This window comes from Dryas octopetala, chromosome 5 (genome assembly GCF_963921425.1).
Source record: "Dryas octopetala chromosome 5, drDryOcto1.1, whole genome shotgun sequence".
NCBI lineage: Eukaryota > Viridiplantae > Streptophyta > Magnoliopsida > Rosales > Rosaceae > Dryas > Dryas octopetala.
In genome coordinates, this window is record NC_141370.1 from 9,057,742 (window position 1) to 9,082,301 (window position 24,560).

The window sequence follows — 24,560 nt, forward strand, 5'->3', positions numbered from 1 at the left end:
AGATAGCTTTAAGCGAGAAACATAAAGTGATTTTACAGGTTTGTGTAGATCGATCTACATATTTTGTAGAAAAAAGGGAATTATTTATACTTGTTTTAGTTGAGAAATTGCAGAACAAGGAGAAATAGAACTATAGAGTTGGTGCAGAAGATCGAGTAGTCTAGATTAGCTATAGAGATCAATTGTGGAAGATGGAGAGCTCAAAGTATCAAATTAAGTAAGCATAAGAGTGCAAAAAGAAATAAGAAAAAATGAGAGAAATCGTGAAAGTGTGTTGAAATCCCATGTTTTGCAAAAGAGTCGCTCCTATTCTTTGGAAACACAAAGAACATATTTAGACCGTTCTCATTTTTACTCCGAACTTGTATCCTAAAAACATTACCCCATGTTTTCTAAAATTAACCCACCAAACATATATATATATATATGATATATCTCATGGAATTTTAATTTGGAAAATGTAAAACGCCACTTCAAAAACAATTACCAAATTCACCTTAATTTCTCCAGATTCTCCAGATTCTTATCAATGAGATTGGATTTAATTTTTTTTTAATTTTATTAGCGTATACAATATTCTTTCACATCTAACTGTGCTAGCCATTTGATAAATTATTATAAAAGAAATTAACATAGTATACACAATTGTACACTTGCATGTATGCAAGAATTTATCGTTTGATTTTGATGCATGCCCACTCCAACTACATTTAATTTTTTTTTTGTTACATTAGAAGGAATATAAGCTTCAAATATCTTAGGGATTTTTTTTAAAAAATAGAACACGTATTTATGGTTGTATTGATGAAGGACATTTAATAATGGTTTGTATCAACGTAGGACATTTGGTAACTTCTATTACAAACTCCGTCCAAACGAAGGGCAAATTGGTCTTTCCATATTAAATAAAACTTTAATTCTATTTCTCTCTTAAAACAATTTAAACTAAAAGGATTAATACTTAAAAAAATTAAAACTAAGAAAAATTACAATTAAAAATATTAAAATTAAGAAAGATTAAAATATAAAAGATTATAATTAAAAAATATTAAAACCAAAAAAAATGAAAAATGAAAAAAGACTAAAACTAAAAACAAAAGAAGAGGGACTTCCCCACCCTGCCCAAGCCACCTCAAGGGCTCACTTGCCAGTGACGACCGTACCCACTGGCATGCCCCAACCTCCCCCATCTCTGTCCATCTCTCTCTCTCTCTCTCTATCCTCTTTCTCTCTGTCTCTTTCGCTTTCAATTTATTTCTGTCTCTTCACTGTAACTCACCGCTAGAGTGGTGAGGGAGGTCAGCGAGGTCAGATCGACCTTCAAGCCGACCTCCATCACCGCTTCGGCAGTGGGTTACAGGGAAGAGAGAGAGATAGATTAACATAGAGAAAGAGACAAAGATGGAGAGAGAAAGAGACAAAGATGGAGAGAGAAAGAGAGGAATAAAGAAGATGGAGAGAGATGGGCGAGGTAAGGCAGCATCGGCAGGTAGGGCTACCGCCAGAGGTAGGTTGGGGCTAAGTGGGGACGGGGTGCGATCTGCACCTCCTCTTCTTCTTTTTTTTTTTTCTTGTTTTTTTGTTTTTAGTTTAATCTCATCTATTTTTAGTTTTAAATTTAATTTTTTTAATAGGAAATGACAATTTCACTTATTCTTTTTTGAACGGAAGTCTTGAAAGAAGTGACATAATGTCCTAGATTAATACAAATCATTAATAAGTATCATTTATCAACACAATCCTAAATACGTGTCATAAAATAAGACTGACCCCAAAATATGTGTCTTATTTAAAAAAAATTCTCAATATCTTAATCAAAACTGATTTCTCAAAATTTCCACTACATTTTCAAAGACTTACTTTCCTTATTTAGCTCTTAGGCCCTTCCTGATTTTGGGTCCATCACCAACTCAGGCCCGGTCCAGTGGCAGTCCCAATAATTAAGGAAAATGGGAAGCAAATGAGTGAATAACTCACTCTGTCACACAGAGAGTTGCACACCTCCGGTCCTCCACTCCTCAAAATCAAACGCAAAATTACAGAGAAGAGAAGAGAAGAGAAGAGAGACCAAGGAACCCCAATAGAAGCATGGGAAGCAGATTGGGAAGGAGGGTAGTCCACTTCGCAAACCTACCCATCAAGCTCTTAATGCCCACCAACTTCACCAACATCAAAGAAATCGCTCTCAAGACCATCCCATCTGCTTCCAAGATCGAAATCAAGCGCGTCCTGGAGTCCCTCTACGGCTTCGATGTCGAAAAGGTCCGTACCCTCAACATGGAGGGCAAGAAGAAGAAGCGTGGTGGCCTTTTGATTGCCAAGCCCGACTACAAGAAGGCTTACGTCACCCTCAAGACCCCGCTCTCGCTCTCGCAGGACCTCTACCCCATCAGGGTCATCGAGCAGGAGAAGACCCAGATGAGCAAGCAAGCCAAGTCCAGCGTTGTGGAAGAAGGTGAAGCCCAGAAGAAGCATTGGCTTGACGGGAAGGAGAAGGAGTCTCGGAGGGTTAGGAGCGAGAAGGGTTCCGCTGTTTTCGGCGAGGGTGCGGTGAAGTTTCCGTGGAGCAGCATGAGGTTTCGCTAGGTACCTTAGAGGATTTTGGGAATTGGGTTTTTTGTTTTTTGAGATTTGGATGTTTGATGAAAACTTGTTGTTTAGCTGTTTTGTGGTTTCTTTGAGGGTTAGTCAGTAGCAGTAGCAGTTTGATAAATTGTGGCTCTTTCCTGGTGAACATTTTTATAGAATTGGAGCATTTAGCTTTTGATTAACAAAGTGGTATAACATTTATGGTTAATTTGTTTGACTATGCATAGTTATGTGTTTTACTTTACCCAGGAATTGTGCACTTTCATAGGAGTAGTACTTTAAGTTTGAAATTGTTGAGGATGTAAGAGTATTAGCAATTTGCATTTAGTATTTTTTATCTCATCCAATTATTATGACATAAGGTTTAAATTGTTCATAATATTTTGTTTGATTCACAAATTGATTAATGTTTGTTGCAAAGAACACAAAATTTGAAAGAAATAATTTGTTTGGATAATATTCAATGTAACCAAAAAAATGCCCAAGTACACCTCAGTGAGTTTAGCATAAAGTTGCTGTTCCTTTGATTATACCACATGCTGATTAACCTTGTTCCTGGTTGAGCATCTAGTCTGATGATGGTTGAGAGATTGTAGGCTTGTAGTTGTAGCAAAGGATGTAGTCAGCTAGATGTTCTATGGGAACCTGCAATATTGTAGAGACAAGTAATGGCTAATAATAGGGAAATTATGGACATTGATTTTTGTTTTTGTTTAGCAGCTATTGATAAATTATGTATAGGTAAGGCAATTACAAACCATCAACTTTGCCATAAGTGTTTTTGAAGAAGCTAGTTGATACAGATGGTGCTTTCGAAAGCTTAAATCTCACATTGCCATTTATAGCATGGGGTGCCTTAGCCTCTTTAGTTAATGTAATTTAGAACATGGATGACCTTCGTCTGGAGCCAGGTGGGTTGCGTCTTTGTTGGCCTTCTCCAGTTTCATTGCCCTCAACTTTTGTATGGAATGAGTTCTTGATTTTCCTCCACCCCAAACTCCAACCTGATGACACATTCTTTTTCTTGTTTCCTATCTTTCCATACCCCCGTTGCAGCTCAGAATAGTCACTTTGCAGCTCTGCCATCTTTATCTTCACATTTTCAAGCTCTGCTTTAAGATTCTTAACTTCGAAATCTGTTGATGGGTGGTTTCCTTCTTGTTCAGAGTTATTGCCACTTGGTGCTGTCTCCTTCTCTTGCATCACTGCTCTCATCTTTATTTGCTCCGAGAACAGCACCTGCACACATTACATATTCTCTTCTTCTGGTGAGAAATGTCAATTTTGGTGGACCACATACTGGTCGGCACTGAGATTATGGGCTCCATGTCTGATGAATGCATTCGTTGTCAAATGCTCAGTTAATTGTCTGCATTTTGTTTGTGTGCCTTTTGCATCTCGATTATGTCAGGGGTCTATCTTTGATTCATGGTATTCCCCTTTATGGAGGAATGCATTCTTTGTGGAATCCATTTCTTTAGAAGCATTATGGTTTCTGAAAACATTTTGTTTATTTCTTAGGTATTTCTTGTTTAACACTAGATTAACACTAGATGCTTGAAGCATTACAACCTCCTTTAGTTTTGTTTATCCTTTCACAGGAGCATATTCTAATCTTTTGGGTCATGAGAAGGGAAAATAATAAGGCATAAATGTTTTTTGAATGTCAGGGCAACAGTTAAATTAATGTTTAATCAGATTTTGTAATTGTCAATGTACACCAGTCCAATTATGGCCCTATACAAATTGAAGTGTCGAATATGGGTTCTTATTAGAGTCTGGTTGATTTTGGTATTTGAGTGGTCTTTGCTACAATATATTTATGATGCTGGTGTATTTCTAATTTTGTTAGAAAACCCTTAGTTTCAAAGAGTTCCAACTTTGTCTTGGACTTGGTGATTTTTTAGTATTGATGAATTTGTGTAATGCTTATAGTGCAGTTCTATCGGTTTGATGTGGGGTTGAAGTTCTTTTCTTTCAATTTCTAGCAATGATTCATACTAGAGTCCTGCCCTAACCCCATCTCATGTCTTTATCACTTGATCAAAGCCTAAGGGCAAGTTTAGGCTTTTATTCTGTCTATATTGAAGAAATTATTCTCACAGCATGCTATTTGGTATGTGCCTAGTTGGTTCTGCCTTTTCTTCTTCACTCTTCTCATAGTTCTAAGGTGTCAGGTACTTAGGAGAAAACTTGGTTTCATTCCCTAACCTAAACCATGTGAACAAAGGTTACATAGAAGATAGAAAGGCTCTTTCAATGGGTTTAGAAGATAGAAATTCTTCAATGCTCCATTAACTGAGATTAAGGAGTACCCATGAATGAATAAGATCACTCCTCATATCTTTACTATGTAATTATAATTTTTTTCTGTTTGCAATTGCAACAGTGATGGACTTTGACTATGCCTGGCAGTATTTTATTTTGTTGATACAATCTGATTGGTGTCTACTTGAAATTTTAATTTTTTATTTTGTTGGTGCAATTTTATATTGTTGGTGCATACTCTTTTTGCAGCTCTAAGTATTTTTTATGGGAAAAATTTCTGTATCCAACCATGATACATTGGACAAATATATGTTAGTTTGGATGGTGATGAGCAGTGGGATGAATGAAGTGACCTTTTCTTTTGGGATTTATTGTATGACTAATTGAATATTATATGCTTTGGGATTAATGCTTGAATGGAAATTAATAATTTTTCTTAACTATTTATATTTGTTTTTATTTGTAATTATAATAATTTGAATCCTGAAGGGCTTATGCCTCAACGCCTCACCTTGTGAGACATAAGATGCTTCGTGTTATACCTTTCCTTTGAAAACCATTCACGAGTTACATGCATATAGTATGGATTCGACCTGCATAAAATATACAGATGTGCAATAAAACATGGGACACGTATTTCAATCTGTAGTCATATTTTTTTTTCCTCCTGGATTTTCTTCTATTTTTTTTCTTTCCCAAAAGCCTCTAAATGGTTTCATTGATGATGTTGGTTATAATTTATCATTTCCTTAGTCTGTGGTCGGTGGAGGTTCTTGGGTTGCATTTCTTTTTCCTGATATTACATGATAAACTTTAAATATCTGTCAAACATTTTCAATTGTATTTATGAAAGACCTAGATGGCTTAAGAATATAACTAATTTCCTAGCATTTTAAACTAATTTTCAACACGGACAAGCTGATACAAACTTTTTTTAACCTCTTGTGTGATGCTGACGTAATTGGAAATTTGACAAATGCTACCTGGACAATGGTTCTCATAGGAAGTCGATCATTTTGTGCAGCATGCATGCATGCGTCAAGGGATAGTTTCTCGCAGTTCATTACTCTACATAGCCTTCTCCGATCGTGCTCAGGTAATGAAGGATGAGTCTGAAAAAGGGGTTAGAATTTAGGTTTAAAATTGCTTTAGTAAAACCAGAGAAACAGGTGTGGAAGTAACCTTGAGATAGATATCAATTGCTCTATAAAGACCATCATCACATGTTCGAGCATTTTCTGGAAGTAGTTCAGCCAATACTTGAAACTTGGTTATGGAGAGATTTGGGTCTCCTGCAATCTCTGCTAGGTAGTTGTCTAAGAGCTTACTGACATCGACTTTGCCAGTCTTCTGTTGCTGTTGTTGCGGCTCATGCATCAAGAAATATTCCACAATCCTTTGCACAACATCAATGTTGTGCATTGTGCATTCTTCAGGTGAACTGTACTAGACATTAATAAAATTAAATTAGATGAAGATTGATTATAAAGTGACCTCTGCAGCAGGAGTCTATTGTGATTATGTTGTGAAGTCAGACTAAATAGAGAATGTACAATACTCACTTAACCAGTTTCCCTTGATCTGCATTATTGTAACTAGGAATCAACAGATCATTCACAGTGGCATCTTCTAACATCATCCCCACTCTCTTTTCAAGCTCTGAAATCAAAGCTGGTGATACAGAGTACATCATGGCCATCTTTAGCATCCGCAACAAGAACTTACATGGAACAGCTTCATGTTGAGGAGGAAGTATGCTCAGTAGGCTTTCAATAATTGCTTTTTGCTCCTTGCTGTTTCTGTAACCCCCTTCCTGTTTCCTCAATATACTGAACTGCAGGTCATTTTTTCCGAGCCCATATCCTCTTAGTCCTTCAAACTCTTCATCCATGCCTGGCAACCATCTCTCTGCATAGTGCATGATACATTTACCTACAAACTCTGGTCTTGTACTCTTCGCCTTTATTGCCGTTATAATCCTCATGAAATGATCTATTCGGAGGGTAGCCACCTCATTAAACCACCAGTCTTCTTGACAGTCTGTATCCCCACTTATGTTTTCTCTAGAAGCCTTCCAAGCAATTGAGTCACAGCATCTTCTCACAATTTGAAGATTCTCAGCCCATGGAGATAGAGTTTCACAAGATTTAAGTACAGTAATGGTGTCCTTCCATGAAGAAAGGACTAAAAATGTGAGAAAGGCTTCTGTCTTGGAAATGAGGTTCCCATCTTGAAGTTCTTCAGTCATTTCTAGAAATTCTGATGCGCATCTTAGTGGAGCTATATTGTTGGGGTTTAAGTCCATTGGGAGACCATAACAGATTTTTAAAATGATTTCAAAGGTTTCTGGTCCACCTGGGAAGTTCTCAAGCTTAAGGTCATAGCCAAAATTTGAGATTGAAGGTTGATATTCCAATCGACCTATGTAGCCACATTTTGACACCAAAGGATACTGTTCAAAGAAAGAGAAAGGAAACAGGAAATAATTGAGTACCCTGTAGATGTGTTTTGCCCCCCTGGTTACACATTCAATTCGTATGACAAGTACTATACAAAAATGAATTCATGAGACGAAGTTCATGGTGTTGCATTCAAGTGCTTGTGTCTGTTAATATGAATAATCTGTATGCCTTCTTATATATATAACAAGAAACAAATAATCTGTATGTCGAATTTTAAGGAAGTCCAAAATGTGGGAAGTGATGCAGTCACTGATCGACATTGTTGAGTTCAATCATTGTGTGTGTTCTGCTTGTAGATAATTTTCCTTTTTAAATATGTAGAACAAATTATGTGTGTGCAAATGAAACAGAGGAAGATACAAACATTGTGATGAAAATAAATTAGTTGATTCACTTTAAGCATCGAGTATTGTGTTCAAATAGCTTGTACTGTTTAAGGTGAACTTGAACATTTTTTTTTTTGCCTGAATGACCTTAATACTTGATGGATGCATAAGTTGTAGGAATTTATAACAGTAGAGAGTTATTTGGTCATCCCATGGTCATGCATAAAGGGAAAAAAGAAAATTCTAGTTGCTTCACTGGAAAATTTATTTTTGGTGGTGAGTTTTTCTTTAATGTGGAAGAGAAAAATAAATGGTTCTTGTATTATGAAGCCACAAAAAGACATTTTAAACAGGGGGGAAAGAAAGTGGAGTTGCTTCATTTCACTGGAAATTTCATGCTCTCGGTGGTTAATTTTTCTTTAATGTAAAGGACAAAAATAAATGGTGCTGGTAAGTGGTAATAGGAAGATGGGAAACAAAATTTAACAGAGGAGAAAGTGAGAATTTCAAAGTACTAATGTACCTTGAGGGCGGTATCACGAGTCTCTTTGTTTTCTCAGAAACAGATTTAGAATTTGGCTGACTCTGGAAATCTTGCATGCGCTGTATGTATATGTTATAATACATAGAACTTCCTTTCAGGAAAATATTGTTCTGAATGCAACCTAGCATCTCTATTAGAATAACTATATATGATAATAATTTGAAGGGAAGTAATGAACTTAAATTCTGTTTATTTATATGCTATTGTTATTATTTATTATGTAAGAAGTTCAGGTTTGCTTGTACTTTGTTCTACACTTTAATAAAGACAGGTTTTAGGAAAGCTTTTAGGTATCACATTATACAATATTGAATCATCTGTAGTTACCTTGTGAACATTGAAGGTGTCTTCTTGAACTTGAACTGTTAGGTCTGTCGGGACATGAGAAGTGATAAACCTGCATGAACCCACCAATGGAAAAGTGAGAGGAATGGGGAGGAGAAAGTGTGTCATCAAAAAATGCTATGCAAAAGACTGTCGATCTCTAGAAGCAATATAGTATATATCTCTAATGATAAAACTGGTTTTCTTCTTGCCAATTGTAAATCGCAATTCTAGTAGAACCATGAGTGTTCTTTCTTTACGAACCTATGATCTATAGCGACTTGTTTGGTGGGAACTACGATGCTTTGGTTGTGAAGTTGATCAGTGCCCTCGTAATCTGTCCCAGGATTTTGTGGTGGAGTTAGAGACTTCTTCATGCTGACACTCTTTGGCTGGATAAGTTATGAGTGACACTTCATTTGGATGAATCTATAACATGATATAAGAGACTGGGAGCGGTCTTAATAAATGCATGAGAAGTGAGTCTGTGGTTGTGATCAATGTACTCTTAAGAGGGTTGGTGGAATGGCCACTAACTGTTGCATAATCTGATTGTGACATAGAGTGACTAATTTGGTGAATGTTAATGAAAGAGATAGAGAATGTGACAGGTCAATTTTCAGCCATGTAAGTATGGAAGCAACCAACAGATGGTTGTGTGGCTATGAGAGACCTCACAACATGCCCCCGCACGTGTTGCATCATTTAAGCTGTTCGGCCCAACACGTGGATAATCTGTTTTGATACCATGAAGAAATCTAGACATCTATCCCAAAACCAATTGGTAATGGGAGGAGTAACCCAAACCCTTATAACCCATTATGCAAGGCCTCATATTTTTCGATATGAGATCTTTCTAACTGTAATAGATCTTACAAAACTTTGTGGATCTCTTGGTTACAAAGAATTGGTTATAAAGAATGCCTGCATGTCTTGATGTAACATCTGATTTGCTAGGGTTACATGTGGATGATAATTCTATTTTGTGGATTGTTTTGGCTTATTTCTTTATCTTACTTTGGGATGGTGGGGACGAAATGATCTTTTTATGAATAATGCAATACAATCTATAATCAAAAAATTGGGAAACCTGGCCTATTACTCATTTACTCATAATTACTTACATCTCAATGGTTCCACACTCTCAAACTCTTACCTATGCTTCAATATATAGTCTGATTACTGTTGGACCATGCAAATCTAGCTCACTGATGGAAGACCAAATTAATGTAGTTAATTGGTTGTGTTGTTGAAAACTTGAAATTTCATAATTGGTTCGAGGCTTTTGGTGTTTCTAGACTTGAAATGGTTGGAATTCTGCAGATTTTGTATTGCATTTTTTTTTTGGGTAAATAAAGTGTAACATTGGACTGATAGGGAAATACGTGTATACCCGAGGAGGGGAATACACCTCCAAGGAGATCGTAAACACAGATGTAAATTTAAGCTCTAAAATAAGGAGCTCTCCACAGGCTCACTTGAGCAAGAAAATTCCAACAAAAAGAAAGCACAATCAAGGCTAATGCAACAAGGCAAAGGCCCAACACCAAATGGCTCAAGACTAGGACGAGAAGGCCCAAAAAAGAAAAAAGAAAAAGAAAGAAAAAAAAAAAAAAAAAAACAGCTTCCTGCACAACCATTAACATGCAAAAGCAGACCACAAATCAACCAAGAAACCAAGCATTATAGCTGAAGGTGGTCACATGCAACTCTCAGAAGTCTCAATCACCAAAAGGTCCAAAATAGAAACTAGTTCATCTGCATTAATCAATCCATCCAATAAAGTAGTCACAAAAAAGGAGTAGGCAAATCCGCTAGTAAGGCTAGGCCATTGGGTATATCTTAGATTCTATACTCAAATCACATACTGACTTAGACAGCCGAGAATTTTTGGCCAATATCACACTGGTGTCATTTCGTTGACCAGTTTAGTTTCAACAATTATAAACCAACCATCACAAGAGGCAAGAACAGCGCACCTATAAAGGGCCTTGGTCTTCAAGCCAACCAAATACAAATTCCAATTAAGTTTCAATGCACACAAGAATCCCACTCACACCAAAGCAATGCCCAACCTGTTGAAGCATAAAATCACCACCTTGTTGATTAACCTATATACCCTGCAAAAAAGACATAAGAAAATCCTTGAAGGTGAGGGAACACACTGTTGTGGTGCCGGCCAAGGACCCTTCAGCGATCAAGTAAATAAGCATGGAGCCATGAATGACGTTACTTGATCTTAAGCATATGAGGGGGTATTTATATGAATTAACCATCATATATGGCCTAAGAATTATAGGTTTGCTAAGTTTGTAATCATCGGGAAGCATACTCCTTTTAGGAGTGAACTTCTATGTTTGCATCTTGTGTTACGGAGGAGGTCCAATCTTATTTGGATTCAACTTCCTTACTTGTTGAGACATATAAGAAGGTCCTTCACGTGTTGCTAATGTGAAGATATTTGTTTCTTATAAATGTCTGTATCTTAGTCGGTACGTACTACTCTTGTAAGGAGGTTCTACCTTTTTAGGTTCTTCAATGGGTTAAGTACCTTATGACAAGGTATTCCTATTTTTCGAAAAAAAAAAAAAAAGATAGAGATTCGTATGATACCTTAATAATAGATGACTACCTCACTTCGTGACTACCTTACTTAAAGTGTAGGTCCTTTACCATTGCAAGGTACCTTTACTCATGGGTGGTACTACTACCTTATATTATAGGTACTAACATATTCCATAACATATTTCCTTAATTACCCTTGGGATTTTATGAAAATTATTCGTGGTCCCCACAACCCATAGCATTTAAATACTTATGCGATCTATAATCAAGGATAGAAAGGTGACATTCAAGGCCTTGTCTTTACAAAATTCTTTTTGAAAAATCAAAATGAGAAGTTGAATTTTGAGTACGTTTTCATTATTTGAGAATGTATTTGGTAACATAATTTGAAAACAGTCTATATATTGAGAACAAAATCATAAAAACAAATTACTGGTAATAATATTAAAAAATGACAAAAACAGTAGCAATGTGTTTTACAACATTTACTAAATTGTTTTCTTAAAAATATTATCATAATCTAAATATTTTGATTTCCAATATAATTAAAAAGACAGCAAAAATAGTATAAAGAAAGAAAACCCACGCATCATGGCTAAAATCAGGCCTGAATTAAATTAAAAAATAGTGTGGGTTAAACCTAAAGTCAAATATAGTATTTCGGTTTTTAACAAATTAAGTGATAATTTTATTCTAGAGTAGTTTAATTAGTGTCAATGATTATTCTCAATCTTTTTTTGTCGGAAAAGGTTCTGAGTTTAAATCTCATAAATAACAGTTGATTAATAAAATGAAAAAATTGTTTGATTAATGTATTTATTTGAAATTTAAGGTGGGGATTTATCATTTGTGATACGTACTAAAGTTATCTTATCTTTAGGCACGTACCTTGGTTACCTTAGCTCCAAAGGTTTTTAAAAGGTTGCTTCAAAATTAAAGTTCCTCCTTTTCGACGGTGGAAATTAAGGAGTTGCCCTTGGGATCCTACTTTCATGGGTTGATGTTTTGGATGTGCACTTGTGCATGCATGCATCGATCGATATAGTCAAAACACATTTATGCACATGTTGGTGTACTACAATTGCATAATATTTTCTCTTTGACCTGAAACAAATAAAAGAAGAAGGAAACTTTCAAAGAAGTGTTAGTTGGATATCTAGCTCAAAAGGGGGAGGGGGGTGGGGGAGAGAGAGAGAGAGAGAGAGAATTTGCCTCTTTTTGTTGTTGTAAAGAGGACCTCTTCTTATATATATAGAAAAGTACGTGTCAATATGTAACACATGCAATGCCAACCCATTTGAGTTGGTGAGTCTTTGGCTCGATCTATGCCTTCTTCTATTCTATGTTACCTTTTAAAACTATTTATATATATATAATAAAATAGAATGATTTTTGAATTATCTCCGGATTTGAATGGCTGAAATCGTTTCGGCTTAAATTGGTTTTCGATTTCTAAATTTACTTTCCCGCCTATGAGAATTAGTTTGCCACATTTTTCTCTTTAATTAATTGCTGAAACTCTTTTCTTAATTAATTTTTTCAAATTTACTTTTCATTATCTATTAAATTGATTTATGCTTGCCAAAATATTGATGTTTGCGTAATATAAAGAACCATTTCACACTCGCAGGAGCGAGTGTGGAGAGGCTAGTATATATATATCAGGATTCTATGAAGAGAAAAAAAAAAAAAAAAAAAGGAAATCCTGTCTTGCATGACATTGGAAAGGTTGAATAATGAGGAATAACTAATAACATTGATTTCTGTTCTTTTGATGACATGTTTTAATTTCCTGCTTTAATTTGCCTATGACTGCTCAATGAAAGCTCACCATTCATTCAGGTGTGGCATTAATTTTTCAACAAATTAATTTTGAAATGGTTCTCCATTATTGGATGGTTTGTACAAGCAACAAACATGAAATGCAATTAGGAAGTAAGAATATTCATTATTGGGGTGATAGTCGAACTTTTTATTTTTATTTTGGGAGAGAGAGAGGATCCCAATTTACTAATTTAGGACCTCTCCAACATTGGAGAGAGAAATGCTATTAGATTGTAAGTTAGTTGATAGCAATAGTTGAACTTTAATAATGAATGTAAAGTAACTCAAAATGAATAGAGCATATTAAAAGAAAAAATTAAAAGTATAATGCCCAACTCTTCCCAACTTAGAATCGTGGCTTTTTTTTTTGGGTTTAGTGTTCTATTACTGGAGTTTAAGCCCTCAGTAACTATAGAAAACATAATATAAGAATGGATAATTTCCTTGTGTTGATTATCATTGATTTTGAATTTTTGCATGATTGGGGGAAGGGAGATTGGAACTTCAACCTCTCATAATATTGAGATAGAAATACTACTAAACTAATAATTAATTAATATTATTAATCTTAAATTTAGATCATCTATCAAAATAATCTAATAGAAGTAAGAGTTGTCAATACAATACAAAGAAAGGATATGTCTAAACAAAATCTCAAACAAACACTTGGTATTTTAAACAATTGTAATAGTAGATTTTATATTTAAGAATAGTTTGGTAATTTTCTTCTCAATAAAAAAAAAAAAAAAAAAGAATAGTATGGTATGGTAATTTCAACCAATTCACACTCATCCAACATAGCAACTTCTTCAGTTCTACTACCCTCAATCTCACCGTTTTGTCTTTTCTTGTCAATCTTTTAAAATTTTATTACATTCGCACATAAATACATTAATGGAAGGGGCTCTATATATATGTCGTACATGTTAATATGGTAAAATTTTCACATTTTAAAAAAGGGTCCTAATGTCTTATTATGAAAAAAAAAAAAAAAAAAAAAAAAAAAAAAGAAAGAAAGGGCATGAGTGTGCATGACAGACATGAACATAATAATATTAATAAAAGAGCGAGGGCAAATTGGGGTAGACAATATGAAAGATTTTGACTTATTGCCGTGTTCGTCGTGGTTGGCGGTTTCTTCTGTGATGGGCTTCATATATAAATAAGTTCAACTCAAAAAACGGAAAAAGCGTTTGCAAGTCATTTTCTCCTCTTTGCTGTTGTTGTGAGATTCAGATCCAACCCAAGAGGAATTACAGGGAGCTCAACGAACAAACAAACAACCAAACAATCTCGAAAATGGCGACGGTGTCCCCTCTGGCCAAATACAAGCTCGTCTTCCTCGGTGATCAGTCCGTCGGCAAAACCAGCATCATCACCCGCTTCATGTACGACAAATTCGATACCACCTATCAGGTATTTCACTATTCTCGCCCACTTCTTCATTCATTCCATCATTTCTTACATTTCATGCGATTTTGATTTTTCTGTGATTATTTTTTTTTTGGTATATGAATTGCAGGCTACGATTGGAATTGATTTTCTGTCAAAAACGATGTACCTTGAAGATCGGACAGTTCGTTTGCAGCTTTGGTACGATGCATTATTTCCTTCTGGTCAAATAAAAATTATCATTTTTTTGTTTTTTGTAATGTGTCAATTTGTTTGATGCTGAATATCCTTCTGAGGCTGATCTAATTGTTGTTTGCATTTCACAAGTGATTGCATTGCATTGCATCCATAATAAGAAACCCAAAACGAAGGGGACTCATTTCTTGCATTTTTTGTTTTTCCTTTTTCCCCTTCAAGCCAAAGCATGTTGAAAACAGTGAGGAGGAAGTGTTTTATTAGACCAAGGCAATGCATTGGGCAGAAGAATCTTGATTGCCATAATGGTTAAGATACTGATTTTGCTGAATCATTTGGGCAAAAAAGTGAATGGCAACCCCACAAGAAATAACAGAACCTCTGCATTAGTAAACCAATTTGTGCATTTTTTTACAAAGTTTGAATGACTTTTCGAAGACAACTTTTGTGGTTGGAATAAATTTATAGTTGACAAGCATGGTTCATTCTGCTTCATGATTCTTTTGAGGAGCATTGGTAAATCAACTGTTAGGCCTTGTTACTGTAACACACTTGTTGTTTTTTCAGTTCACGGTTGTCTACTTGATGTTTATATCTCCTGTTTATCGAGGATAAATATCTATATTTTTCTAACATACCATTTTAAATTTACAGGGATACAGCAGGGCAAGAAAGATTTAGGAGTCTAATTCCTAGCTACATCAGGGATTCTTCTGTTGCAGTAATCGTCTATGATGTAGCCAGTGAGTAGTAGTTTTGATCAAGAGGAGTTGGGTCTTTCAGAATCATATTGTATAATCAAAATTTTCTTCTTTCAATTTGAATTCATTTTACAAGGATAAGAAATTAGAGAGGTCCTTTTGTCATTACTCAGCTTTTCTTTTTTGCTAGTAAACACTAAACAATTTTCTTTGATAAAAAAAAAAAGAAAAAGAAATGGCTGCCTGGCAATTAGGCAGACAGAAAAAACCATCTTTCTTCTCTTTGCTTCTGTGCGCGTGGGTGCACATCCATGTACATGTGCACTCTTGTCTAGTTACATAGTCCTTACAGCATCGAACATTCATTTATATCAGCTAATGCATAATTGACTTTTAACCTCTGCTTTTCATACAGACATTTTGTTTCCTAAAGTTCCTGACTGAATTTTCATTATGCAGATAGACAGTCATTTCTGAACACGAATAAGTGGATTGAGGAAGTACGGACAGAACGGGGAACTGATGTCATTATTGTGCTTGTTGGGAACAAAACTGATCTTGTTGATAAAAGGTGAGGAATGTATCTAAGAATTAAGTATCCCCCTCCCCTTAGTTTTGCAAGCAGAACAATAGTATTTGTACAATTTCAGTTTCTGCCCATCTTAGAGCACTTTTCTATATGTGTCTCCTTTGGTTCTATATAGACCCAAAACATCTTTGAACCAATACAAGATAGGTTTTTCTTCTGTGAGTGAACCTTTACCATTCATCATGAAGATACTTAAGACATCCAGGACACCATTGGCTGTGGTATCTGTAATATAATGAAATTCCTGCTTTATTACATTGCAATGTATCAGAGATAGAAGTGTGGTTAGTGATTTATTGAGTTTATCCAGTTACTTAACAATACACAATGGTTCATTTTTTTTCATTATTCAATTTCCAAAATTGTTCTGACAATTTACTTTTGTTGATCAAACAGACAAGTTTCTATAGAGGAAGGAGATTCCAAATCTCGTGAGTTTGGAGTCATGTTCATAGAAACTAGTGCAAAAGCAGGATTCAATATCAAGGTACAAATAAATAAACTCCTTGATTTATCCATATGTATTTTTTCCCTTTTTGAAAATATCCATGCATCTAATGTTTCTAACATAGGGGAGCGAATGAGATCAAATTCAACTTTGTGTCATAGTCATTGTACAGATATTCCATAGTACATGATACCTGCCTTACTAATTACTAATTAGCATGATCTACTCTTCTGATGCAAGTATTTCTTGGTTTGTTTCTACTTTTTGTTTCACCTTGTTTTAGTTGCTCACATTTTTGTACAACTACCATGATTGCAAAATTGCAGCCTCTGTTTCGTAAGATTGCTGCTGCATTGCCAGGGATGGAAACCCTTTCTTCCACAAAGCAGGAAGACATGGTCGATGTAAACCTGAAGCCGACTGTCAATTCATCCCAAACAGAGCAGCAAGGAGGAGGTTGCGCATGCTAGGCTATTCGTTTATTCAAAAGAAAAAAGAGAAAGCAGTTAGTAGAATCCAAATTCAGCCAACATAGTTATTCAAGTATAAGCTATTTTTACAGCAGGATGAAGTGGCATAGATCTAATGCTTTCTGTTCCATTATGTAATCAGGTGGTCTTTGAGTGTTTATAGGAAACTAAAGGTAGCAATTGTTTGTTCTAACCTACTAAAAAAGACGGTTTGAATTTTGTGTTATATTTCCATAACCATATTTTTCCCTGCACTATAGGTGGAAAGTTCTCCATATGTTTTTTCCGTATGTACTCACAAAAATCATCATAACATATAAGAAATTTATTAACTTTGGGGATTCGAGGTGGTTGTCTCATTTGTCTGGCCTCAAGACCGGCTCTAGAAACCGGAGAAGGCTAACAAAGACCCAACCCAGCTGGCTGCAGACTCAGCTTCAAATTCCAATGTGAGCTTCAAGCCCTCAAGAGCACCATCTGTATCAACTAGCTAGTTTCTTCATAGAACATCTAGCCGACTACATCCTTTTTTACAACTAAAAGGCCTACAAACTTTCAGCAATGGATCATATAATTGAAGGACAAGCAACTTTATGGTTGCATTGATTATACATCAACCAAACAAAAGTGTTAAAACAATTTCATTGAAGAAATCACAAGAAATTCATAAATTTAATAATTTATCATTAGAATTAGGAAACAATTACAGACAATAGAGATTGAACAAGAGAATGTACAATCCCAAAATACCCGACAAACATATATCTATGTCATCAAATTTAAACAAAAACCACCAACTAGCTATTGGTTTGATGGTAATTCTCTCAACTATGTTGGAAAGGTCTGAAATCCAAATCCCCTCTCCCTCATACAACAGAACGTTTAAACAAAAACCTTAAATCCCGTCAGCTATTGAAAGCAAATAATTGAATATTATGCAGCGGTGGTTCAAGAAAAAAGAGACTGAACAAATTCCGACTCGGCGGCGACGGGGGAGGCGGAGAGTGTGGCATACTGCTCTGCTTTGTTGAAGAGACCCTTTCGTCTCTTGGAGGATGCCATCATGCGATCTTCTCTGTGTGTTTGTTTGAGTTGTTGATTGTGTGGCTTTAAGGTTAAGCGCGCTAGAGCGGCAGAGAACACAGAAAGTGACCGTTGGAGGAAGATGATTTGAATTAACCTCCTAACTCCAAAGTAAGTAACTCAAATTATGTTACAAAAAAAAAAAAAAATATATTTTATGAGTTTTTCTTAGACTAAGACCGTACTGATTTAAGATTTTTAATTAAGTACTTTTATTTTTTTTCTTTGACGGCCCAAAATTCCTGAATCAAAACCTAACATGCAACCTTTACAAAATTCATTTTACACCCTCTGAGGGAAAATACTTTATTATAAATTAAAAAAAAAAATTCTTATACATTAAAGGACTTTAATATTAATTAAAAAAAATTTCTTATAAATTTTAAAACACTCTCGATTTCTATCTTAAAATTATTTTTCTAAAAAACTCAAATCTAATTATTTCTTTTTTTAATTTAAATTAGTCACTTGAACAAAACTCTCTCTAAGCAAAATGTAACTATGAAAATTACATTTAGAGAATCTAGATCTTCGGAATGTTTTTTCTCTGGATCTCTAATGAATTTGAATTCTCTGCTTAGTCTTGTTCTTGTTCATTTTAATCATAACCATGTAATATAAATTCAAAAGTTTATATAACACCGTCACACTCAATTGTTGGATCCATTCCAATGCAATCACAAAAAACTTTAGCTTCAAAGAAGGAAAATTTGCAGTACAATATCTAATGCTATTTGCTGCACTAACATGCCGGGCCTAGAATGATGGGGAATGGAAATTCAAAATAGCACTAGGGGGCCTTCCTATCTAAATGTCTACTCAGAGGGGCTTAACCTCCATCAGCCATGATCATACATCGGCAACTATAAAAGGTCACCTATTCTATACACAAAAAACAGTCATAGGATAGCAGGAATGGCTGGTCAGGACCGGCTTCACTTTCTTCCACCAGTTGCAACTCGTGGCTTGCTTTTAACCTCGGATTCCTGCAACCAAAAACGCATTATAACTTTGTATGTTTGAGTTATTTCAGGCCTTTCATGAAGACAATTATTGTAGTATCATTGAATATACCTGTGGCAAGTGGAGGAAAATGTAGTTCTTTGCTGTAGCAGGATTATGTTTTTCTGCACCCTTACTCCAATCATAGCAAGACTACAAACAAATTTGGAAAACAATTTGAATGTAATATATAAAGAGTGAACTGGTTCATTCGGTATGGATAACCATAAAAGAAAAGGCATAACACAAGGCATTTTATTATTCCCGAAGATTGCAACCATAAACCACCAAGAGTCGCATGCGTACAAAAGAAACATGACTGTACAATGGCACAACACTGCTATAGATTATTCTGCCTTGGTATATATGAGTTGTGTGTATTTACACACGCGCGCACATACACACACGTACACACACACTCAGAGAGAGAGAGAGAGAATTACTGAGTATGCAAATATGGAACCGTCATTGTTGAAAGCACTGCAAGGGATAGGTTGACTGCACCTTGACATGGCCTGAAAATCAGAAAAACCTGTATTAGACACCTATATATATATATATGCATATAACTACAAAAGATCAAACTATCAATCATAGACCAAATATAACCCAGATGGAGAGAGTTGCAGAATTGGCAAGGCAGTTCCATAAAGGAAAATGATTTGTCGTAAGGAATTAAAGAAAGAAAGTAAAATTGCCAGTTTAGCAGCAACTTTAACTGAGAGAGAGAGAGAGAGAGAGAGTGAGCAATAATCCAGAAAAATTAAGATGTTTGTAGCCTTGGCAATAATACAAAGACAAGTGAAACAACATAAAATAGATGTGAGAGAAACCTTTAGTCTCTGTTTGTTGTCCTTATCCCAAAAATTGAAAGAACCATCAGAACCAGCAGTAGAAAATGTGTGATATACCTGAAAGAAGGAACACAAAATAAGCTCTTAAATGACAACTAATAATATACAGAAAATGAAACCATAGTTTATTCAATAACTCTCTGAAATACATAATAAGAGACATAAAGAATGGACAATAAGTTGAAAACAATAAATTTGCACTAACCATAGAAAATATCAAAATTTTAAGCATTCCAGTCATAATTCTGAAGTAAAACAAATTACACCGATTCAAATGTATTCAAACTTCCAAGAGACTTCATATAATATAAAAAAATGAATCAACTGAAAGATATTGATAGGATACTTTAAAATTCATTAATATGTCCATAAATCCATTGATAAAAAAAATCTGAAACCAGGGACGTAAGTGGTTACTGTTGTAGATGCAGTGAGTAACATTGAACATAAACAACTTCTGTTAACTACTAAATGGCATTAGTCCATTAAAGCAATTGATAGTTTCCATTTTTCTTGGTCATGGTTCTCATTCTCAAAAGAAGACAACATCCAAAGTCCAGGGAAGGTTGAACTTCACCAAATCCACCAGTCTAGGTAAGACAAAAAAGTGTAGTAACCATAACATAACTACTTCTCTAATTCTTATAAACTATAACAAGCAAGCAAGCAAGCAAAACAATCCAGTAATTATTAAAAAAGAAAAATTTTAAAAAATAAGAATTCAAGGTTTGCTTGGTATAACATCTTCGTATTTTGTTTGCTAAATTGAAGAGAGGAAAAATATATGGGAAAAAGAATACATGTAACTAAAACTAAAAGCCAAAAGCTAAAAAGTACTTTGAAATGTTTTTTTGTTTTTAGTTTTCATTGTACAAAGCACTCTAATGTATTGCTCTCCCCCTAAGCACTCTAATGTATTGCTCTCCCCCTCCACCTCTATCATCACTCCTCTCACTTTCAGTTCCCTTTTCCTTCTCTTTCTTTAATTAAACAAAAAACTGTAAACAACAAAAATTGTCGAGAAAAATATGGGGAAAAAATAGTACTAAAGGAATGGCAATATAAATCTTACAGGATGGAAGTTCAAAGCGTTGACTGCGTATATCTCACTGCCCTCTCTGTGGCATTTGAAGGTAAAGTTTTTACCTTGTTGTGCATCATCCAGATGATGCACACCAACCCTCCCTTCAATAGAGCCAACCTGGTCAGAGCATGACACCAGAATCATCATTATTCAGAGAAGAAAATAGTTACCAAGCAAAAAGGAAAAAACAGTATGCAAGATCTTATATCACACTGAATAATAATATGATTGAAAAAAGAAAATATAATGGAAAATGGAACTGATGGACTCTTGTGCTGTGCACAGATTATCATGAAGAGGTATATCAACTATGTTGAACAAACATTTGTTTATGCTGTATCTTTATTTCTTTTCTTAATTATGTGAAGTAGGCAGGTAAACACATCAAATTCTCAAAAAGTTTGGGAATGTATTTGAGAAGATTACACTAGCTCTCCAAAGTCCTAACCTTTAGTGGACTTACAGAAACCCCCACATCATTTTGAGAAGACATTTACATTATTTCTTCACAGTAATGACTAATGAATACCAACAAAAAGAGGGAATTTCACAACCCATCCCCCTCAACCCACGCCAACAGCAAGGCATGCACAAACACGAGTAAGTGAAGAACTTAAAGGTCCCAAAATCAAGCAATCACCCAGGCAATACCCAATTTGACGGCTATACAAAAGCCTTGCATCTAATTTGACCTAAACAACCCCTAGCAAGGTACCAAATGGATCAAATTATATTCATAAATAATAAACAATACCATGAATGATAATTCTCATGTTCAATGAAAAAAATTCAAGCAAGAATACCATATTTCAGTTTGTCATGCTAAGCAAGCTATTTGGAAAAGAAAATTATTGAAACCAAACAGAAAACTCAAAGGACATAAGAGAAGGAAAGAAAGAACAAAAAGGATTTAAAGGAGGAGTTAATACTTACCAAGAATCCTTGCTGATCAGGAAATGCCGCAACACACCTTGTCTGAAACTTTAGGGGTGAAGTGATTCTCTTGAACTCGGTCTGTTGGTAAGGCAATAATTAAAATTGAAGTCAAAACATAGAATGTCCATGGCGGCAAGCCAATTGAATAAGAGAATCTCACAAATATCTAAATGCAATTTTATATTAAAAATTGACTGACTGAACTTGAAAACTATAAAACTTGAAGCTTATCCCCAAAGTAAATGTTATTTCTAGAAACTGGGATTAAATAAAGTTACTGAAGCAATAGGCCTCCTTTATTATTAAATGAATTCTTGTTACATCAAATCAATAAAATAAATGTTATCTGAAAACTCCTGATAATAAAATGTTACCTGTGGGTTCTGCAAGTTAAAAACAATCAGATTTCTATCTGCAGTGCCAACAACCATTAGAGGGTATCTCACTGTAAGAGCATAGCAGCGGTCGGGGAGTTGTTGGGTATGCACTGGATTTGACTGTCTCGTATCCCAATACCTGAAGATAGGCAGCAAAGATCATACATAAACAAGCAGCAAACTTTATATCAAGGCAAGATGACAGCTTAAATCTATGAATAAATGTAAGGAAGAAAAAGAATACAAGACATCAACAATTAGAAGAAACTTAGTTGTCAGATGTATGAGAAGTAACACAGAAGAAACTCTAGGAGCAAAGGGGTGTAAATTGGCGAGAGCAAAGAATGAAATTCTCAACATTACTGTCCAAAACCTTTAATTAATTTTTTTTAACAAAAATTCCACATAAATTAAAGGTGTACAATTATTCAGATAGCTCAAAATATTTAAGAATTGGATGTTATGTTGTACTTACTTCATAGTCTTGTCCCAGCTTCCTGTCACTAAGAGGCTCATCTCGGGGATCCAAGCAATCTCTTTGATTGGTGCATCATGCATGGCAACAGTCATTGGTTGACCACCAGACAACAAGGGCCACATCTTAACTTGCTTGTCACAACCTCCAGAGAACACAGCTGTCCCATCATCCTTCCAAGTTGAGCACAAAACCTACATAGATAGGCATATATTACAATTTGCACACTGATCCAAGAACCATACTATAAACTGCTGACCAGCTTAAACATAAAATACATATATATAACATAATTTCCTTAGTTGACATAAATTGTAATATCCAACTTAGTCTTAAGTTACATGCACACGCACATGCAAACAGACACACATACATATTTACGTATAAAAAATGTCTCACGCCTCCAGTAACTACAATTCATTATTTTATTTTTTTTCTTTTTGTTGTTTCAAGAAACAATTTTCTGATCTTTATGCATGAGTAATATCTAGAAGCAAACAGCACAAATTGTATTTCTTTCTTCGGAACCAGGATAGGGCTAAGTCACTAGGAAGAGAAGAAGTTAAGAATATCTAATATAACAAGACTCCCTTGAGCATACTACTCGTAGAGCTAGGAATAAGTCTAGGGTGTAGCATATGATCTATACCAATATCTACGAAGGCCAAGAACCATACCAGAGGACCGTGGCCACATCTAATCTCCCTTAGCTCTGCTAGTGGAGCAGACTACAGGGTCAAAATTTCCAAGATTTAAGTTCTACAAGTAAAGGCAGACCATCTAACATTTTAAATCTAAACAGGTTTTTTATACTCATAGCATTTTTGTAATTGAAAATTCTAATTGACTCACTGTAAGCCACCGTATGTATCCATAATGCCATTAGACATGAAGTCCATTAGAAAGATATATATATATATATATATATATATATATCTTGAATAGAGAAGAATGAAATAGGTCAATATCATAGAATGGAATCGCAAGATACCCTTAGACAACTGTTACTTGAAAGGCAACATCAAAGAACGTAATTGCAAGATACCTTTAGCAAAAATAAAATACTAAAAAGAAAGTATAATAGAGAAGATGGCCTACCGGTTGCTCATGTGATATTGATGCCTTGAGCATACTAGCAACATTTGCTCCACTCTGCTGTATCTCCCAACATCGCACCTAAATACAGGCATATCAGCAGTCATTCCTAAATCCTAATAATCCTCTGTATGGTTGCCAGGAAAAAAAAAAAACTGCAAATGCCAAATGTTTTTCTTACTTAGGTTGCCTTAAATCACAAACATGTTGTTTCAGATAAATAAATGTTAAACTCATATATTATACCATATGTTCGATAACATTATCACAGAAATTCAATTTAATCCTCTACAAATAACTTTCTAAGCAACCAAACAGAAGCTAAGGCTATATACATGACAATAAAACAATAAAAAAAAATTAGAAACAAGAAGAAGAATCGAGACCTGGTTGTCCCAGGAAGTGGCGACCAGAATGTTGGCTTTGGGACTGAAACTGAGGCTTGAAACGGAGTCGTTTGGAGGTTGAGTAACCTATTAAAATGAAATTAAATTAAATTAACCAAGAACATAAGCACAATCTAAAAGGCAAAAAGCAAAACTGAAATTGAAATTGAATTTACCTCAAAGGACCTGTTTGGATTTGGATTGGACGCTGCCATGAGAACTCAAGGTTGAAGAAGCAGCGCTCAAAGTGTACGGTGACAATGGCTAGCTGATTACTAATTGATTTAATTTCTACATTGCAAAGAAAATAAAGAAATTAAACACTAATCGTTCGTTTAGAGAAGTAAAATCAATGTGAGAGAGAGAAAGAGAGAGCTCTACCTTGGGAGAAGGTGAAGAACAATAAACTGTGAGTCTGAGAGAGAGAGAGAGAGAGAGAGAGAGAGAGAGGGAGAAGAGTAGAGTATAAATAAATGGAGGGAATGTGGGAGCGGAGCGAGGGCCAGTTAAGGTCTTAGCTTAGGTCTTACGGCCTACTACTTTGCTTAACTCTTACGGACAAATTGTGTTG

The 24,560-nt window shown here is 35.1% G+C and overlaps 4 protein-coding genes across 5 annotated transcripts; 2 read left to right on the top strand and 2 right to left on the bottom strand.

The window, feature by feature from the left end:
• Positions 1 to 1,984: 1,984 nt before the first annotated feature.
• Positions 1,985 to 2,809, top strand: LOC147284050 (Ribosomal protein L23/L15e family protein). Its single transcript, XM_086245100.1, has one exon. The coding sequence runs from the start codon at positions 2,089 to 2,091 to the stop codon at positions 2,584 to 2,586; it is 498 nt and encodes a 165-aa protein (XP_086101226.1). The 5' UTR covers positions 1,985 to 2,088; the 3' UTR covers positions 2,587 to 2,809.
• A 220-nt stretch (positions 2,810 to 3,029) lies between these two features.
• DOT3 (Phototropic-responsive NPH3 family protein) lies at positions 3,030 to 8,908 on the bottom strand. 2 transcript variants are annotated; one of them, XR_015122453.1, is made up of 7 exons: positions 8,778 to 8,908; positions 8,517 to 8,586; positions 6,420 to 7,309; positions 6,040 to 6,298; positions 5,841 to 5,969; positions 3,360 to 3,828; positions 3,030 to 3,234 (listed from the first exon to the last, which is right to left on the bottom strand). XR_015122453.1 is itself a non-coding variant. In XM_086245310.1 (6 exons), the coding sequence occupies exons 1-6, from the start codon at positions 8,888 to 8,890 to the stop codon at positions 3,469 to 3,471; spliced, it is 1,821 nt and encodes a 606-aa protein (XP_086101436.1). In that variant the 5' UTR covers positions 8,891 to 8,908; the 3' UTR covers positions 3,259 to 3,468. The 2 variants fall into 2 exon arrangements, 1 of the variants encoding a protein (XP_086101436.1); XM_086245310.1 differs by lacking the exon at positions 3,030 to 3,234 and having other exon boundaries at positions 3,259 to 3,828.
• Positions 8,909 to 14,063: 5,155 nt separating this feature from the next.
• RABH1C (RAB GTPase homolog H1C) lies at positions 14,064 to 17,029 on the top strand. The gene is made up of 6 exons (XM_086243834.1): positions 14,064 to 14,318; positions 14,425 to 14,495; positions 15,144 to 15,232; positions 15,650 to 15,761; positions 16,176 to 16,266; positions 16,554 to 17,029. The coding sequence occupies exons 1-6, from the start codon at positions 14,202 to 14,204 to the stop codon at positions 16,695 to 16,697; spliced, it is 624 nt and encodes a 207-aa protein (XP_086099960.1). The 5' UTR covers positions 14,064 to 14,201; the 3' UTR covers positions 16,698 to 17,029.
• Positions 17,030 to 18,411: 1,382 nt separating this feature from the next.
• Positions 18,412 to 24,540, bottom strand: LOC147284053 (protein RAE1-like). The gene is made up of 12 exons (XM_086243826.1): positions 24,371 to 24,540; positions 24,166 to 24,280; positions 23,990 to 24,076; positions 23,607 to 23,684; positions 22,509 to 22,702; positions 22,031 to 22,172; positions 21,654 to 21,734; positions 20,709 to 20,837; positions 19,616 to 19,693; positions 19,226 to 19,297; positions 18,855 to 18,935; positions 18,412 to 18,766 (listed from the first exon to the last, which is right to left on the bottom strand). Exons 2-12 carry the CDS (start codon positions 24,202 to 24,204, stop codon positions 18,716 to 18,718), a joined length of 1,032 nt encoding a protein of 343 aa, XP_086099952.1. The 5' UTR covers positions 24,205 to 24,280; positions 24,371 to 24,540; the 3' UTR covers positions 18,412 to 18,715.
• Positions 24,541 to 24,560: the final 20 nt, after the last annotated feature.

Excerpts from the sequence above, each read along its gene's own strand:
- DOT3 (XM_086245310.1), bottom strand. The coding sequence starts at position 8,890 with ATGAAGAAGTCTCTAACTCCACCACAAAATCCTGGGACAGATTACGAG. Across the intron at positions 7,310-8,516 it reads ACACCTTCAATGTTCACAAG|TATCCTTTGGTGTCAAAATG; the intron begins GTAACTACAGAT and ends TTCTTTGAACAG. Across the intron at positions 3,829-5,840 it reads CTATGAGAACCATTGTCCAG|GTGCTGTTCTCGGAGCAAAT; the intron begins GTAGCATTTGTC and ends TAATGTGTGCAG.
- LOC147284053 (XM_086243826.1), bottom strand. The coding sequence starts at position 24,204 with ATGGCAGCGTCCAATCCAAATCCAAACAGGTCCTTTGAG. Across the intron at positions 20,838-21,653 it reads CTGATCAGCAAGGATTCTTG|GTTGGCTCTATTGAAGGGAG; the intron begins GTAAGTATTAAC and ends TGCTCTGACCAG. Across the intron at positions 18,767-18,854 it reads TTTTCCTCCACTTGCCACAG|GAATCCGAGGTTAAAAGCAA; the intron begins GTATATTCAATG and ends TTTTGGTTGCAG.
- RABH1C (XM_086243834.1), top strand. The coding sequence starts at position 14,202 with ATGGCGACGGTGTCCCCTCTGGCCAAATACAAGCTCGTCTTCCTCGGT. Across the intron at positions 14,319-14,424 it reads AATTCGATACCACCTATCAG|GCTACGATTGGAATTGATTT; the intron begins GTATTTCACTAT and ends TATGAATTGCAG. Across the intron at positions 15,233-15,649 it reads AATCGTCTATGATGTAGCCA|ATAGACAGTCATTTCTGAAC; the intron begins GTGAGTAGTAGT and ends TTCATTATGCAG.
- LOC147284050 (XM_086245100.1), top strand. The coding sequence starts at position 2,089 with ATGGGAAGCAGATTGGGAAGGAGGGTAGTCCACTTCGCAAACCTACCC.